This window comes from Parasteatoda tepidariorum, chromosome 8 (genome assembly GCF_982258835.1).
Source record: "Parasteatoda tepidariorum strain Cologne lab strain chromosome 8, Ptep-v5.0, whole genome shotgun sequence".
NCBI classification, from domain to species: Eukaryota; Metazoa; Arthropoda; class Arachnida; order Araneae; family Theridiidae; genus Parasteatoda; species Parasteatoda tepidariorum.
This window is the reverse complement of record NC_141762.1, coordinates 91,914,326-91,934,619: the sequence shown is the minus strand read 5'-3', so window position 1 is coordinate 91,934,619 and position 20,294 is coordinate 91,914,326. Positions and strand designations below refer to the sequence as shown.

At 26.5% G+C, this 20,294-nt stretch overlaps 1 protein-coding gene across 3 annotated transcripts in view; it reads right to left on the bottom strand.

Annotated features, from left to right (window-relative positions):
• Positions 1–8,437: 8,437 nt before the first annotated feature.
• Positions 8,438–20,294, bottom strand: part of LOC107438976 (uncharacterized) — a 73,507-nt gene continuing 61,650 nt past the window's right edge. For all 3 annotated transcript variants that reach the window (XM_043046103.3, XM_016051410.4, XM_016051411.4), the window contains exons 17-19: positions 13,826–13,964; positions 11,425–11,615; positions 8,438–9,170 (exon numbers count right to left, since the gene is read on the bottom strand). In XM_043046103.3, the coding sequence (XP_042902037.2) occupies positions 8,957–9,170; positions 11,425–11,615; positions 13,826–13,964 (544 nt within the window). In that variant the 3' untranslated portion in view covers positions 8,438–8,956. The remainder of the gene's footprint in view (positions 9,171–11,424; positions 11,616–13,825; positions 13,965–20,294) is intronic.

Below are 20,294 nucleotides of genomic sequence, written 5' to 3'. Positions count from 1 at the left end.
ACTACTAATGTTCAACTCTGTAGCCTTGTAATTTTGAACCCAATCCAGAAGACAAGGGAATTCCTGGATCAAGTAGTGGGAGAAATTTGCATTCTAGGAATTTTTGATGGAACTAACCCGCATTTGTGTTACATGAAGAGAAAGACCACGAGAACCTCCCACGGTTAGCCTGACGACAAAGGGACTCTAACCCATGATCCGTCTACCACTGAGGATATTTCACGTCAGCACTGTGGTCGGTGCAAGCCGGATGAGGATTCGTATCGACCAGTCATCGCTTGAATTCGAACCCGGTTCACCTCATTGGAAGGTGATCGCTATAACAAAGCTAATATCTATGCATATATGAACACGTTAGGGGTCTCAAATTAATAATTAAGAAAAAAAATCTCCAAAACTGACCAACTTTTATTTGAGATCAGGGAAAAGGTAAGAATAGATTAAGATAATAAAAAATCAATTTTATATAGAAGGAAATGCATTTTAAGTGTCACCCTCAAATGAACTCGTTTTAGATAATTTTAATCCCCCCATTGCTCTTTTTGACATCAACAGTAATTAGTGAGGAAAAAAAAAAAAAAAAAAAAAAAACAGAAATGTGACTTACTTTTTTTTTTTTACTCTGAAATCAGCTTCTGTTGAAAAAATTATTAGATTAAAAATTGCAAGTACTCAAATAAAAACGAAATTTTTATTATAAAAAATCTTTATTTTCCAATCATGTGTTACAAAAGATTTCATTAAAGTGTGCTCTTTGGCGAAATATTAGCAACAATGTGCTTTTAAAAAAAATAACAGTAAAAAAACTCAGGGATTTTTCACTTAAATGAACATTCTACGTGTTCTCTAATTTTCAAATAAATAATATCGCGACTAGATTAATTCTTTCATTAAGAATTTTCTTTTTTTGGCAAGAAAAAAATAAGTTTCAAAATGTGTTGGCATTAAACCCCTTACTCAAAAAAAAGTTCCTTCAACGCAGTTGAATTCTTTAAAAGGAATACCACACATTTCTTTTCACATAGAAACTCTTAAGACTAGTTTAAGTTTACATCGAAATTCCCAAAATTAAAAAATAAATAAATAAAATAGAATATAGCTTCAATCAAAGATCTATTTCTATCAGGTAAGATAACATAGTATTCGTCATTAAATGAAGAACTTAAATTAGAAAATAATAAATTAAATGCTATTAACGGTGTAAGTAAAAGAACAAATATATATGTTAGTAAACAGACTTAGTTTTTTTCTTCAAAAAAGAGATAAAAGTAACAAGAAAATAAAATAGTAAAATTCTAATTTAAAATTAGCTGCCAACACTGTTAGGAAAAAAATTCAGTAGATTTTACGAAATATTATAAATTTCACAATAACTGTTGCATAACGTGCTTAATATTTTATACATAGGGAATTTTATAGTCATCAAAATAGAAAAATTGCCAGATTTTCCACTTACGATTGACATTAAACAGCATACTCAAAATTTCATTTATTATGTTTACTCATAATTTTGAATATTAATAGGCATTTAATTCATCAAAAATAGTTTTTTTTTAATCAACTTAAAAGAAGAAAATTCTGAATAAAAATTAACTGAACATTTTAGAACAAAAAAGTTCTGAACCGATTTCTGCAAATCAGGTTCGCTTCATTATGTATTAGTAATGCTGATTTAAATATTCAAGCAAACAAGTAATAATCTGTACAAAACAATTTCAATAAGAATTTTTTAAGGAAACTGACTCAATTTTAAGGAATTTTCTAAAATGAACAAAAACCAGGAGAATTTTAATTAAACCAGTAGAAACTGGAAAAATCCTGAAGAGTTGGCAGTATTTACCTTATTTCCCTAAGATACAATTCTAAAAATGGATAAAGTAAATACGTAAAAAAATCTTTTTAATTGAAGCTATTGTTTTATTTAAAATGCTTTTTTTTATAGTATTATAAAAAAATATAACTCAGAATAGTTTTAAACAAATTATAAAATTAAAATTGCGTTTAAGAAATAATTCTTAAAAATTTACTGTATTTAACTGTATTCAGTTAAAAGGTTTTAAATTATTTTATTCAAAGGAGGGGGAGTTTTCAGATTAATATTATTTAATCAGCCTTTAAATCATTCTTAAGATCATTAAATAACTCACTTTTTTTTAAAACTAACCAAAATAATTTTATTTTTTTCCATTATTTGTATTAATTTTTTTAAAGTTTAATTAAGTTATTAACTACCTTTTAAAATCAACTATGCTCTTAATATTCAATCACAAAACAGATTACAAAATAAAAAATATTATCAAAAACCATGTTATTAAAAAAAAGAGGAAGATATTTATAAAAGAATGAAAAATTGAAAGATATTCACTTATTTTGAAAGTGCATCATAGGGAATGATGTTATTTATAGAAAATAAAAATAGGGGGGGGGGGCGAATACAAAAATTTGTTCTCAATTACATTCAGATGCATTTCTTTTTTTAAAAAAAAACATCTAAACATTTTTGCATTTAGATGGTTTTTTTTTAAAAAATATGATGGCTCGTTTTGAAAGCTCAGACTGTGGAATGAAATGGCAGTGAAAAAAAAAAAAAATTCAATTCCACAATAGAGGTATCAACCAAATAATAACAATAAAAAAAAAATCACAACATTTGATCCCTCACAAACCAATTAGTGAAAGACATTTTCTTTTGAATTAATTAAAAGTAAAAATAAAATGAGAACTGAAGACATAAGTCCCCTTTTTTTTTGGAATTTCATTTAAGAAACACACATCTTAAAAACAATTTTTAAAAAAAAAAAAAAAATACAAACACATGTTTTGGAAATTAACCCCTTGCAGTAAAATGAAACATCCACATAATCATTGTTTCATGCAATATTGTATTTGAGACTAAAGCTAAATAATAAAACTAAACATCTCTAAAAAGGCACATTATAAAAATTTAAAATAAATTAATATAAGATCAAATTATACTGGAAGGGGTCAAGTTGAAAAGTATTCAATTAATATATACAAATATATATACCAAGAATTTTGTTTACTCTAAAAATTAAGATAACTTGTTAGTTGCTTTAAAGTATTTTGTTAGTTGATTTTCTAGATATACATAATATAAATTATGCTGAAAATATTTCTTCTGCTTCTGAGTACACAATCATACACTTTAAAAATAAAAAAGAATACAATGTGTATATTCTGTATGAGAAATATTCTATTTAGTGGATATTATTTCATATACAAAAGTATAGAATAATTTTTAAAACTTACAAGCATCATAAACAAAAAAACAAATCTTAACTCAGATATCTTAAGAATTATCATATCTAAATGTAGTTACGGGTAACAGCCTGAAATAGTCTGATAGCCAAATTCAGCAAAAACAATTGTTTTCCCATCGATTTAACATGGAGTGTATTAACAAGGTATCTTTTCTGCTTACAATCTGCAAATTAAATTTATGAGCTCATTTTTCATAGCAAGGTATCTATTATAGGCAAAATTTGATTTAAATATCAAAATATTTTATGAATAAATTAACATTTAAAATCTGTTAAAGCTATACTTAGCGCTTTTATCAAGTTGCCAATGTTATTACATACTAAATAAACAATACTTTTGCTAAAAGGTTAATTTTCTCATTCAAAAGTTAAATTTTGCATATGAATTAATAAGAAAAGATAAATTTTTATTCAATTAATCAATAATTTATACTAGTTACAAGTACTTACATGCCTTTTGGTTAAAAAATTAATTTAAAAAAAATTTATTTCATCGCAATGCAGCTGAAATAATAATTATGACATTAAGTGAGAAAAGCATGATTTGAGGGACGATTGATTCATTAAGCATGATAACAGAGTCAAAAAACTCTTTTTCCATCTTACTTTGGAACTTGTATCCGTAACTCTTTGTAGATATAAGAAGCCCAAGATATCCCTAAAGCAAACAAACAAAAAAGTATAACCCAAGGTGTTACAAATCTAGAATATTCAGTATCTTATATAAGTCAAGGTACATTTAGGAAAGATTGCACTGAAAATAAAAAGTGCATACTTCTTGGAAGACCAAAAACTTGAATAAACCAACACACAAAATTTCACAAACATTCTACAAAAAATGCTAAGCATTTAAACAGCAAACAAAATTATATCAAATTTAAAAAAAATAATCTTAACACACAATAAGTGTAATATTTAAATTTACAAAAAACTTGAAATAAGCACAGGATGAATTTCTTAGAAATTAATTCACTTTTAACACAGCAAACAGAACATTTAATTATATGGAAGGAAAAAAAAGTGGCTAGCTAGAATTATTAGCAACACGGAATGTACATTCATTAAATGTCAACTTTATGGCATAAAAAATTATAAAATACAACCACATAAAGACCAAATTCAAATAAACACCAAAAATACTTGATTTAATTTTTATACCTTTTAAGACAAATTTAAGAAAAAATTGTTCCTTTACAGAGAGTGGGGGGTTAAAACCACAAGCCTTTCAGCAAGTTTACAGCATTTTATTAAAAAAGAATTTAATTGAAAAAATTTGAGCTATATTTTGATCAAAAATAGTTTAGATATAATAATAAAACTAATGAAAGCCACAACATAAAATGATTGTTTAAATATATTAAAATTAAAACATGCAAAAAGCTAAAAAGAACATTGAAAAAATTTTTTTAAAAAAAAGTTTTGTCATATAAAAATACTACATCTTTAGATTTATTTCATGCAAATTTTTATACAAGTTGATTTAATAAAACTTCATAAAAATATACGTAGTTTTCACATATAAAACTTCAACATTAGATAGTACTATGAATTTTCACAAGTTGAGTTGAAAAACATAGTAAGGCAGTGCACAGCCAAATGAATGTTCAATTGTTTTAATAGAGACTATTAAATTAGATATTGTTAATTAGGATAGTGTCCAATCACTTTAATAGAGAATATTAAAACAGTTATCGATAAAAAAACTGTTAAACAATCATCAACAGTTATTGATACTTTTAAAACAAAGTTTCCAAATCACCATATAAATCAATGCTTATTTCACGCACTAATAAATCTGTGAATAATTTTTGTACAAATACACATACGATTGTTGATATACTTCAAAAAAGAAGTAGCTTCATTTTTTATATTTTTAACACTTACTACATATTAAGAAAGGTGCAATGAAGGATGAATGAAAGATTTAAATTTTTAAACATTCTAACCTCATCACTAGAGAAATTGGTAATAGGGAATAACAGGTAATATATGTAAGACAGGGCGTTGACTGGAGCTTTCAAATTGTACAAGGAATAGGTAGTACTTGCTCTAAGTATTTTAAATAAGTAAAGCAATTGCCAAATGCTGTTTTTTGAATAGCAATGAAATGTCAATAGTTGTGGTCTGAGAGTACAAATCTGTCCCAAGAAAAGATTTCGCATGAATTTAACAGGGTTGTCACTCAAAAATGGGGAAAAAATTCCCTGTGTTTTCCCTGAACATATTCACAATGTATTAAGAGGAAAAACAAAATCACTGTACTCTTGTATGAGCTGTATTGGGCTAGTTATAATTGCTGTAAAAAATTTAAGAGAAAAAAGGAACAGATGAACATACTTAAAAGAAATGATGTTATCGTAAATGAACTAGTTTAATATAGCTGAAATATTCTTAAATATCCCATAGATTGCACTTTGAGAGATCAAAAATACGAAACAGAATTCCTTGTATTTTCCCAGTTTCAAAAGAAAAACTGAAAAATTCTCAGCATTTTTTCTGTTATTTTAGGGATTTTTAAAATCCCTGTATTTTCCAGGTTTTCCCTATAGAGTGGCAACCCTGTTTAAACAAAATGGGGAAAAAGTGAGAGTGATATTTAATCCCTCAATCTATAGCCTAAAAAACAAAAATGAAAAAAAAAAAACTTCTTTCTTTGCACCAAAACTAACAATTAAAATGTTACATCAATGATGATTCAATTGATGAAATTCAGACACATAATTTCTACTTTATATGTACCTAAGTTTAGTTCCTATTTTGGCACTTGTGGCAACATTTTTAACATTTTCATAACATTAACACGCTTTGGGGAGGAATTTATTTAGAAATAAGGAAAGGAAAAATATAATAAACTAAAATAAATAGCTGCATCTACTACAGTCAGGTACATATTCAAATATTATTGAGATTTTATCATTAACAAAAAAATAAACACTTTAAAAATAAAATAATTATTGCAAATTAGATTCATTAACTGTAAGTTTTATCTAAGTAAGCATTAATGACTTTTCTTTAGTAGCATACTTAGAAAACTTTTAATGATATCACAATCTCATTTTGTTTTAAATAGACAGCACCAAATTCAAAACCTTTCATTTAAAAAAAGGATCTGTAACCAGATTTAGAAATAATTATCTAGAACGGGTACAAAGCACACAAACATATAGTTAAGGAAAAGTGATTTCTCTTAATTTAAAAAATAGAATATAGAAAGAAGAGCTAAGTGTGTCAGGAATTTCAAAAAAAAAAATTGATAGCATTTTTCCCAATTTAGAAAAACTGTGATTCAAAAATTGTCTTTAAAGAATATACGATTGTTATCGCGAAATTTTGCAGGGCAAAATTAGGTAACAATTCTAAAACAAGGTTTAAAAAAATGCAAACACTTAATTTTTTTCTCTCCAAAAATATAAAAATTGAACAATTTCATGGAATTACAATAAAATACATTAAAGTTATTCATGACTTTTGAAGTTCAATTATTTAATTATTCAACTCATAGTAAAATGGAATGAAAAATATTAAGTACGTAGATTTACACGTAAAATTTTGAATTTTTTTTAAAAACTTAAAAGCTCTCAAGCTAACAAAAGCTATTTTTTGGAGAAATTAAGAAAATCACTTCCGACCGACTGAAAAGGTTTCAAACAGTACATCAAAACAGTTAATAAATAAAAAAATATATACACACACATTTAATAAGACTAACGCATCACGAAAAAATGCAATAAATACAAAAAAAGAGTTAGTTGTTCATAAAATATTTTCAACAATGATATCTTGATTTATAAACCATTAAAAATGTGATATAATTTAATTAAAATTATTATTTTAAATGAAGCAGCATGCAAGATATCAGATAAAACTTTAACAGGCAGAACATAATTTTTATGAATGAAAAAAAAATTAGTTAGAAATTGGCTTCATATCTTTATGTACCTCTTTCTTTACAATTGAACCATCTCTCAAATTGTTTGGACTAACATCTGGGCCTACCTGTCATGTTACCACCTATAAGGTGAAATTAGAAATTTTTGCAACTGACCAGTTGAATCATTTTTAACAGTGACCATTTTTTAAAATATATGACTCTGTTTTTCAAATATTAAAATGATTATAAAAATTGTTGATTTAAATAATGCCATATCTAAATATGAACAATTTTTCTTATTAATCATTTAGCAAAACATAGTGAAAATTGTAAAGTTCATTTAAAAATATATATATATGCAGAAACTAGTGCAAAATAAAGAAATTTTTAGAATATTAAAAAATATGCAAAACTGCAAATTGATTAAAAAATTAATAAAAATAAAATTTACATGAAGTGCATTTTCAACAAAAAGAAAAAGTCGCTATTTGTTACATGTAGTCAACCTATGGCAGGTGGCCACCATTAATTTCGCACTTCATTACTCCCCTCTTTTTTTAAGAAATACTTCGATATTAACTAAATATTTTCTGGTCTTAATTATATCAACAGCTAAAACTAACTAAAACAGCAAAGATTTTAAGCAGTTGACTTATTCGTAAAATTCCAACTTTTGAAAAATCACAGAGAAAAACAACTTTGTTTAACTTTAACTATAAATTAAAATCTTTTAGAATTAAAATAGTTTTACAAAACAAGTGTGCCAAATGTGAAAACGTCCCAATTACTTTTTATTTCATTAAAAATAATTGAACACTTACAAAATTGTAACAATCACTTACATTTTGTAAAATTTCCATTAAAAAAAAACATATAAAGGAATTTGAAATTATTCATTATAGGCTTCTATTTCTCCATTTTACAAGGTAGTAGAAATTAATAACGAAACTAATCTTATTTTTTGATATGCGATTCAAATAGGAATAATAATTGCTAAGATATTAGTTGAAAATTATAAAAGATGGCAAAACCAACTATATACAAGTATTCAAGGGGGAAACAGTTGCACAAGATAATGGGAGAGACTATATTAAGAAACAATTAAAATATTATTTATAGAAATTGTATATAGAAAAATTGGACGATTCTTCAGATATCAAGATAAATAACTAATTAACAGAATAACTAAGTAATCATAAGCCAAATTAACAGACATAAATACTTCTCACAAAGTAAATGAATGAGAAATATTAAATTTTTATTATTAAATAAACATTCTACAATGTTTGTTTTTTTTAAACTGATCAGGTAATTTAAAATATTAAAAACAATTTAATTTAATTATTCTATTACTAAAAGAATTCTCCTGCAATGTTAAGATAAATACAAATAATTAACAATGCAAATTAATAATTTTAGAGAATATTAAAAAAAAAATCAAAATAATTCAAAATAATTTATTAAATAAGGAATTCGAAATAATTTAAATTACCTTACAAAATTTTTTAAATAGTCAGTTAACGTAAATAAAGCAATTAAAAATAATTATTCATTGAATTCAAAAAAGGGGTAAAAAAGTAAATATTGAAAATAATTTTAAACTTAAATGATATATGAACATAAAACGCTAAAAACAAGTTTAAATTATATCACATTTTGAACTTCATAAATCAAGAGTTTTAATTTAAAAGACTGAGTGCAACAGTCAGATGATGTTAACAATTACAAACATGTTTTTGTGCAGTACAAGTAAGAATGTTTACACCGGTGACAATCAGAAAGGAGTCCAACAAATGAAAGAAATTCAGGCTGGTGGTGGCCCTTTGAAATATCGTAGTTGAGGCAAGAGTGTGAAATCATAATTATTTGTGTTTTCACAGCACTGTGGGTCTAAGAAATATGATATGCAGTAAAGGAGGACTAGAGCCACCTGAAAAGGGAATGCAGCTGCAACATAGCGCCAAAAGCAGGATTTGTTCTTTTTAGCCTTGGTTCCATTCTCTTTTGTAACTGTCTCCCTAAAGAAGAAAATTAGAAATTACATAAATAAAACATTTAATACGTCAGATTCAACCTTCCTCATTCAGCGTGCGTAGCCGAATCTTTCAACAGAAAAAGCATCTTTTACGTACACTCAAAAAAATATTTTTAAGCACCTATATACATTAACAAAATACAAAATAATTTTCAAAGACTTCACACCATCCCGATAAAATAACTAGTTTCTGACAAAGAACTTTTTTTTTATTTATTATATTAGCTATTATAAAACGATCAAGAGATTTTTTGGTTCGATATCGGGAGGGTGGAAAATCAAGCCTGAAATTGAGAATATCTTGCAAAATGCAGCAGAATTGCACACAAGAGTGCAATAGTCTCACCACACTCAGTTTAGTAGACTCACATGCTTACTCGCAAAGTATTTCATCCAACATAAGAAACGATTAGTGCTTTCATACCCCACCGACTGACTGTATGCCAAAATGGATTGTGGTGAAAACATAGAATAGAACAATGTGAAAAGCAAGCTTTTGCATAATACCATGGCAAAAATAAACATGGTAAACTTTTATAAAATAACTTAGAAAAAGTCCTGAAGTATTTAATTAAATTTTGATAATAAATTATCAAAATATATTTCATTGAATAAAATGAAACAAAAAATATTTTTTAAAAAAATAACTTACATAATAACTTAAAGGATTAGTGTTCATACAATATTACAGGCAAACATGAGAAACAAATGAAGCAAAATTGCAACTCAATAGGATACAATAGGGTTCCTTTGGGATCATATTTTCCAGAATGTAGCTAACCCCCCCTTCTTTCTAGGATCAAGCATCCCGATCCATAAGAAAAAGCATGTTTATACAAAGGATCATTCATGATGTCTGACTTTGTAACTTAAAATATCGGTCGAACTTATTAAAATATTAAAGGCTAGTTCCTCGAACCATTAAGATCAAGTCTTACTACTTGTTATATGGTTTCTAGATCAAAAGTTATGCAGTGCTCTCTTTTTGTGCACTGTCCATGTACATTACTTCAGTGCAGCTACAGTTGTAGTTGCGGAACTTTTTTTCTTATAATCATTAGAAACTTTTATTTAAAATCATTTTTATAAAAAAAATCATTTAAGAAGGGACAGATTTGAAACATTTCCACAATTATAGCAATAATTAAAAATCATAATTTGATTTTTTTAAATTAGAATTAAATTCCTTTCAGACTCCAGTAATTTAAAAATTTTATTAAAATTTAAACTAAAATCCAACAATTTTAGGATAAATCTATTGTAATAATTATTTCCTGTAAGCTTTGAAAAACCTTGTTACATTTCCTCCTTAATTCCACTGATCAATTTTTCCTTCAACTTTATGAGAAGACTTTCCCCAAAATTTAGAGATGGGGATGGAATAAAAACAAAATTATACTTAATATTTAATTAAAAAAATTTCCATGATAAATATTAGATACAATTTTATACTTACAGCCCAAAATTTTTTAACTCATGGGCGTATCCAAATCTAACAAAAAATAAGCACTATTTAAGCACAAATTAGTCTATAGTAATAATATATTTAAAACATCAAAATTTTATAACAATGTGGAAACGCCCAAAAAAAATAATGAAATGAGCATGACAAAAAGTTATTATAGAAATTTAAGATTCGGGTGTTGATATAACACCTGTATAAAAAAATATTTCAACAAAAAATATGCACCTTTAAAGTAGTTTTTAAGCATTAAAAAAAAAAAAAAAGACTTTACTAAAATAACTAGTTTCTGAGAAAGAACTCTTTCCTTGATTATATTAGCCATCATAAAATTATCAAGAGATTTTTCAGTTCAATATCAGAGAGTGGAAAATGAAGTCTGAAATTGAGAATATCTTGCAAAATGCAGCAGAGTTGCACATGAGAGTGCAATAATTTCACTGAACCCATCTCAGTAGACGTACATTCGGACCCATTGCTGCTATGGAAACAAAAATAGCACATTTCAGGGAAGGTAGCTCCTCTTCACTCGAGGGCAAAAACAATAGACCAGAGAAGAAGATTACCTCTCTCTCGCCGACCCCATGTCCTAAACAGTGACCCTAAACTCCGACTTGAAATAATTATATCTCGTTACCATAGTCACCACCATGGATCCAGACGAATGGCTAGGGGAGTTCTTACTTTAGCAGAAACTATATTTGATATTACAGAATTTTCAGTGATTAGAGGTTGTTTATTTTCAAACAATAGATGAAAAAAAACAATAACATACTTATTGCTATCAGCTGCAGATACTTTTATGTGTTTTACAGCTTCATGCAGAACTTCTTTCTCTGGCCCATCCAAAATGGAACACTGCACAATGGGATCGGGTCGAACATTTTGAATACTAAAGGTGACATCAAGGTGATCAGCTGCCTGAATTTCAGCTGCAGTATTTTCATGAGGTATTTCACACTTAATCTGAAAAACATTGTTTATTTTCTATAAGATGGTCCCGCATTTAATAAAGCAAAAGTCACTTAACTACAAATGAAGATAGATATTAAAACAGAGACATGAAAACAAGCATTTGTAGGCAATAGAAGGGCAATATCACATCAGAGTAAAAAAAAAAAAAAATTCAAAAATTGGAAATTACAGAACTAAAATTAATTATATCCATAGCTGCCAACACGGGTAGGAAAAAAAATCCAGTATATTTTACAAAATATAAATATTTTATACACAGGGAATTTTAGAAATTTTTATAATCACCAAATAGAAAAACTGCAATATTTTCCAATTACGATTTCACATTAAATGATCTTGAAATGTTATGTTACTATGTTTATTCATAATTTTGAATAGTAATGGGCATTAAATTCATGGAAGATAGTAACCGAGTTTTATAAATGAGGCTCGCTTCCTTATGTATTAGTGACTCTTACTTAAATATTCAAGAAAGCAATAAACTACACAAAAATTCTATTCAATAGGGATTTTTTTAGAGAAAACTTACTCAATTTCAGGGAATTTTCTAAAATTTTCAAAAACCAGGAGAACTTTTGTTAAACCAGTAGAAACTGGCAAAATCCAGTAGTCTACTAGAAAATCCAGTACAGTTCGAGATTTTGCAGACTTGTGTATAATATTTACAAAATAAGTTAGTTTTTGACTAACAGGTGCATGTAATGACAAGTCATTCGGGAACAGCCGTGCAGATCAGTGATAGAATTGAAAGTGAAAAAGTTGAACTATCTTATTCTTATAACATGTTTTGTCAGCATAATAGTTCAAGTTTTGATGAAAGAAATTTCTAGGACATATTTAATTTGTTTAAAAATGGTAATGAATCTTTTTTCTAACTTTATCGGTATATCCATTACTATTACTAACATGTATTGATAATAACATATATTATACATATGTAAAAAAATTAATTAGGTAAAACAATGATATCAAACATAACGTTACTACAATGTATTTACGGAAACTAAACTCTGTACTGTTTGTATTTTACTTTTAATTATTGAGTAATGCCAGCAATTTAATAAGTGAATGTGAAGAAGCTAATGCAGATCTGAATTGACTGTTTTAATTTTTGACTATTTTTCATCTGTCACACAAATTTCTATTCTTTACACTAAATTTCTTTAAATTTTGGAATGTTTAGGAAAATTTTAAGCTTTTCCAGAGATTGTGAAGTATTTCCTAATTGGCTATGTACTGCAGCCGTTTAATACATCAAGATTATAACAATTATTTTTTCAATATTGCCAGAATGACTTCAATATTTCCTACTTGTATTGTTTTTATCCTATTACTTTTTTATCACTACGAAATAGCTTTTAATAAATCAAATTTCTTTTCCACTCGACCAGCAACTGGTTTAATTAATTAGGATGGTTCCTGGTAGGATGGATGGTTCTTAACCTTCGAACCCTATCTCAGACTGGGTAATATGGATTGAAATCAAAATAAATATTAGCTCATTCATAAAATTTTTATTGATAGTTCAAATATCACTATTTAATTGAAAATAGTGAGTTAAAATATCATGTCCAACATTACAGTTGTAGCAGTGAGGGTATGCAAGGAAAATGTGTACATACACAAGTTTTTTATTTAAAAAAAAAGTTTGCAGCATTTTTAAATTATTGTCCTTTATTTATCTCTTCAAATTTTTCTGATCTTTTCAAGGTGGCTAAAAAGTTCTGTGAACACTAAAATTCCCAACTCTTTTTTTTTTTATTTATTTAGAATTAAATTAGGTTATAAATTTAGAAAAAATGAAAAAAATTGGTTGGTTATAATTTAGAAAATTTGAAACCAAACACAGTTCATAACCAAAATTTATTATCATTTTTTTTTTACATTTAAAAAAAATGTGCATAAAAAAACAACATTTAACATTTTCCCACTTAAAAATTTGCTTCTACAACACTGGTCATTAACCTCTAATCGAATCCGAAAAATATTTTCATTTTTTTGTTCTTCTGAATCTTAATGAGAAAAAGGCCCAGAAAAGTTTTTCAGTAACGATTATTAATAAGTTTAAATTCCTCTATTTTTAAATTTGCCTCAAAAAGTTAGTAGGTTAAAAGGAAATAATTAAAGCTAAGACATGATAAAGTGATAGGAACTTAGTTTATTTTAAAAAGCTCAAAACCATATTAATATGATATATTTACTTCAGCTTTTGGTAGATTATTACCAACTTGCACTGGTTTCCACTGTATTGTTGTCTCAAAATCTTCCTCTAATTTTTTTTCAGTAGATTCACACCATTGTGATTGTAGAGTTTGAAGTTTAGTCAACTGTGTACAATGCCTATTAAGGAAATAAAAAACACATAATAAGAAATTGTTTACATTATAGCAAATAATGTAATTTGAACTTAGAAAAACTTATCAGAGTGTAATAATTTTAACAAGCATCAAGACTATAGTTTGTCTACAATAAGAACCCCCACCCCCGACACAAAATCTGAGGCTGTCTGCTTTTATGGAAACAAGAATAGCACATTTCAGAGAGGGTAGTTTGTCTTCACTCTAGGGCTAACACAATAGACGAAAGAAAAATATTCCCTTTCTCTCGCCGAAACCTGTCCTAACAATGACCCTTGAAATAGTTATACCTCGTTATAGTCACCACCATAGGTCCAAACGGTTGGCTAGAGGAGTTCTTTAATTTAGACAAACTATAATGATAATAGAGAGAGAAATAAATTTAAAAATGTAGTAGCAAAGACTTCTGCTCTGATACGCAACATCATAGAAAAATTTTAAAAATAGACTTATAGAGTAAGCAATATTTGTTGTCAAATGGCGTACTTAGCAAGTCAACATGTTTTAAAAGGTAAAAATGTCTATCACTGCTATGCATCATAAAATAACTGCACTATTAAAAGAGTACTTAAAATTAATTGAAACTTTATTAATGGAATAAAAAAAAACAACCTTAAATTTGAATTGCAAAATATTTCAATTATTTTCAGCTATTTAAATACATCAATGTTAAAAATAAAATCCTAACACCCGTCAAAGTTTAAAACGATCGAAATCTTCAGAAATTATGAAGAGCTACGTGTGTGTGAACAAAATAATTTTGCACATTTCAAACAATATTCTAGAAATTAAAACAAGGGTGTGTAGCCAAATTTAAGTACTTTTTAAGCACTCAAAAAATATTTTTAAGCACTCTAAAAAATACCACAATTAGGATATGCTAACTAATAAATTTTTCCCCCTTCATATTCTTGAAAGTTCTTTGTACATATGTTAACAAAATACAAAATAATTTTTAAAGTTACATGATTATAATAAAATAACCAGTTTCTGACAGAATTCTTTTCTTAGTTATATCAGACACCATAAAAACAATTTATGCACAATTTTAAATATAAACATTGAGTGGATCATTCTATTTTTTAAATTAATAATTATTTTACACAATCATGTAAAGAAAATTTTATTCAAAATCATAATTAATTGAACTAAATTGAATTTAAAGGATATGTAAAGAAATAAGCAAGAAAACTTTAATAAATTCATATCACAAATGTAAATTAGTGAATTTCCTCAAATAAATTTTTATTAAAATTTGTTACTTGGTTCAGTATTTCTTTAATGAAATGCTTAAAAAAATTAAATAATTTTGATATGTAAATACAAATAATATTGAAGCTGAATATTTTTGTTGGAAGTAAATTATTATACGGTCCCTACATTCATAATATTAAACAAATTTGCGATAAATGATTTTTTATTACAATTGTTTTTCAATTAAATCATCAAAAGATGAATTGAAGTTTTTTGGAATGACAATTCTGAATAAAATAATATTTTTTGCTCATTTATAACGAAAGTCCCTAACTTCAATACTTTTTTAAAATCTTGCCCATAAATATTCTGTAGTTTCTTCATAAAATAACTTAAAAGTACTGAAAATTTTAAAAGTAATAACAGAATGATAAAAAATAATAAGTAAAAAAAAAAAGAAAGTAATAAATGAAAAAGAAATAAAGCACAATTTTATGCAATTGGTGGACTGTCCCTCAAGTAAAGAATCTTACGAATTGTAATTAAATAATTTTGATGTGTAAATACAATGAATATTGAAGCTGAATATTTTTGTTGGAAGTAAATTATTATACGGTCCCTACATTCAAAATATTAAATAATGCTATAAATGATTTTTTTATTACAATTGTTTTTAAATTAAATCATCAAAAGATGAATTAAAGTTTTTTGGAATTACAAATCTGAATAAAATAATATTTTTTGCTCATTTATACATAATAGCGAAAGCCCCTCACTTCATACTTTTCTAAAATCTTGCCTATAAATATTTTGTAGTTTCTTTATAAAACAACTTAAAAGTACCGAAAATTTTAAAAATAATAATACAATGAAAAAAAATAGTAAGTAAAAAAAAAAGAAAAAGTAATAAATGAAAAAGTAATAAAGCACAATTTTATGCAATTGGTGGACTATCCCTCAAGTAAAGAATCTTACGAATTGAAATCGCAATTAATTCTTATTATTATTAAATTTTATGAATAAAAGGGAGTTAGAAATTTTGAGATGAAACTTTGTGATTCTTGGTAAAGTAAATTACTATTTATTTGGATTTCTCACACTTATTTTTTATTTATTTTTGTTCTTAATTTTTTTTAAAAGTTGAACATGGATAACTTGCTAACTAAAACCTTTTAAACTAAAGAAAAAATTCCGAAATATTAAAAATCGTTTGAATAATATTTCAGTAAACAAATGGTGTATGAAAACTCAAGATAACTGCAAGCAAACAAAAACTTGCAACTACTTTTATGACAGGCAGTGATTTACAATAATGCATATAGATTCATTTTTAATCTGTATAATTATGACGATAAAAAAAAATTGCTCTTTAAGCCTTAATAAACATAACAAATGTAAAGCTGGAACAAAAAAAAAGCAAATAAATAAAAATAAGGCTCCTACATTATTAATCCGTTATAAAACTTCAAAATAATATCAATAAAAAATAACATTGTGTATTTATTTCTTTTTCCTCCAACGTTATATTGATAATGTTTACTAAATCTAAGGCAAGACGACGTATAATTCTAAATCTAACATTTATATTATTCTAAAGAAAAATTCAAATATAACAAACGTCCAAATATGCGAAAAGACTTGGTACGTGGTTACTAATTTTACAAGCTTGAGCTTCATTTGTCTCTTTCAGTTTATTACGTAAACACTATCGCTGTGAGCGATTTACGGAAAAGCACCATTCTCCACAACTGTAAAAAAAGGAGGGGTTAGAAACGATAAGTAAAGGAACATAACAATCTTGGCTTAAGGGAATATTGACAATGGTATTGACTTAAAACCAACTCTCCCAAGTTAAAATAGAAAACTTTTCAATGGCTTTAATTTACTTCTACAGAGAAAAGAAAACGAAGGGGAGGGGGGCTTTAGAAAGCTAGTTAAGCCAAGTTCAATGAAATTAAACAGACAAAAAAAAAAAAAAAAAAAAAAGTGGAAAAGAAAATGCCACGGGGAGAGAGACGAAAAATCGAAGTGTACGATTCCTGATTCTAAATTTACAGCGAATAAAGGACGGGGGAAAGAAAATAAAATCAAAAGGTCAACAAAAGTTGAGTTGAAGAGAAGAAAAAAAATATCCACTTTCCGCTAAAGAAAAAAAAATTATCGAGAATGAAAAAGATTCGGGAAAGCTAACATGATTTAAGTAAATGTTTTTGTTCTTTTTTCGTTTCTAAAAACAGGGGGAAATACACCTCAATAAGTTAAGTATATATTGAATTAGAGAAATATATTTTAACCGTCAAAAATTCTTATGTTTCGAAAATAATAAACGTGTCGTCGCTAGAGTGTAGAAATCAATATGATCTAGCTTAGATTCAGAATAACTACGGTTATCCGTTTAAGTGCCCAAAATGAGTTATATTTCTTAAATTATCTAGATAATCTGAAAACTACCAAAACATTTGCACATTACCTACTAAATCTTGTTGAAACTGTAAGGCTGGGCTACTGACAATGTCAACCTTCATCTATCAAATGGTACCTCCAGAGAGAATCGAATTTATGTCTTATATATTAGTAAATTGGAATTGAATAATTGTCGTGGTAGCTACGCTACAGAAGAACAAAATGTTCCGATACGCTCAAAATAACAAAATCAAGTTCTACAATCAACATATTAATTTATAGCATCAATCACCTTGAAAACTAGAATACAAAGAATCAAATGGTTTAATTTTAACAAAATTACATGATGTCATTGACTAATTTTTCTATGTCTAAAGAATTAAGTCAATAAATACAATTAACAAATTTCTTGATAGAAACATTTGAACTTCAACGATACGAAGACCATTAACACGCACATTTCCAAGGTAAATTCCGCACTTTAACGGATTTAACTCTTTAATTCACATAATAGATAGGTAATGTGCCGATAAAGTGATTGCGAGCATTTCATACGCTTCTAGAATAAGAAGATAAAATTAAATTGCTAACTTGTTTTAATAGTTTTTTCTTCTTCTTCATATAGCGAGTTTATGAAAAAGCGAATACTTGAAATTTTTTTACAACGAATTTTTTTACAATGCTGCCAAGTGTAACAAAAATACTAATTACAAAAAATATTAATTACAATTTATACAGAATGTAAGGTACTGAATTTGAATATAGCAATAAAGATAACGAAGGAAATAAAAATAAAAATATGATCACCGAAGCCGGCGTCTTCAGGGGATACCGGCCTCGGAAGCCATAAAACAAAACCTTTTCTATTGAGAGAGAGGCAAAATTAAATGCCAAAAGTAACTCTCTCAGTACACCGAAGGTTTTGTAAAAGTCCAGGAAAAAATACATGATATACATAAAACTAATTCAGAAAAGAAATTCTAACAAAAACTTGCTATATTTATTCTTTCTTTTGAAAATTCTGCTGCTTTTAAGCGCGTTTTTTTTTTTTTTTTCAAAGATAGTTTTGTCAATATAGAATTAAATGTTTTTTATTCTTTTACTATTGTACTGAATTTGAATATGTTTTTCATTTGATGCCACTGGAACAAAGGGTCTCAAACTGTGCTACGCGCACAGAACAATTTGGGTCCTAAAAACATTTCCCAGCCTCTCGTGAATAAGGTATTTATAAATTTATTATTATAACATTATTATAAATTTATTATTATATTATAAATTTATTATTATATTATAAATTTATTATTACATATTATATATTTATAAATTTATTATTACATATTTATAAATTAATAATACAAAGAAAACATGGAAAATAATATAATAAAGATTAATATGAAGAGAGGAATAAAAATTACTAAAATAAAACATTTTTAAAAAAATATAAAAAAAACAAGAAAACAAAATAATGAAAAGATATTATCTAGTCGTCAGCTCACACGATTTTATTCATTACTAATTATAAATACTTTTTAATATTTTGTTTTCCTGGTTTTTAATAATTTTTTTTAAATAAATTTTTTTTCAAATATTTTATTTTAATAATTTTTTTCTTCTTTATTTATTAATATTTATTTTATATTATTTTCCATGCCTTCTCTATATTTTTAACTCATTTTATGAGTTCTATATGCTTACAGCTTATTCACAGTAAATAAAAATTACTATTTTTCTTAATTTTCTTCGTTTTTCTCTCTTTTTATCCTTTTTGTCTTAATTGTGCTACATATATTGTTCAACTGAACATTACATTTTGTTTTGCTGCGCAAAAACTATGCGACTTTTTACACGGAGTATGGAGGGGAAAAAATTTAACATTCGATAATTAGTTCGGGAAGTATTTACTTGTAGGAAACAATATGCTGACTACACTAAAAACTGCAAGAATGCAACAACAGAGTTTAAATTCGGCAAGATGAAAGAAGTCATATTTGTTTGTTCACTAAAGGTGAGTAATTTAGAAAAATTCTAATTTGAAAGTTATCGCAATCTTTTTTTAATTGTTTCACTTTTGTTTTTGCTTGTTTATATAAAGATATAAGACTTAGAAACTTGAAATTACGAAGGAGTGTAGAGTAATGTTCTAGAAGTTTGATGGAATAAAATAAACATTTAAGATTCGATTAGTAATTAAGCAATTATCTGTCAAACTTGAAGCAAAACAACAAAATAAAGTTGGCCGTTCTACTCATTAAAATGCAACTACGGAGTTAAAATTTAACATACTGAAAGAGCAATTTTCAATTATTCCCCCCCCCTCCAAAATTCCAATTCGTTTGAAAGTTATTGCAATTTGAAATGCTTTTTTCGTGACTTTTTTTCTTCTTCTTTTTGCTTTAAATAATTTTTATTTATCCGTTGTTGTCGAATATTTGTTTCTTTCGAATTTTTCATTTTACAAGTTTGCGTTTAACTTCATGTAAAAAGTAACAAAAAAAAAAAAAAAAAAAGGGGGGGGGGGAGACTAGATATAGCGAAATTTTTTTAAGGATGTAAAAATATCAAGAGAGATAAAAAAAACAGTTTCAGGTTTGAACTGTTATACAACTAGAGGTTATCAAGATATCGAATTTCATAAATAAAGACTTTTTTTAAAATTCGATTTCTCTATTCAACCAATTTAACTCAAATATAATATTTTGTCATGTAAAATCAT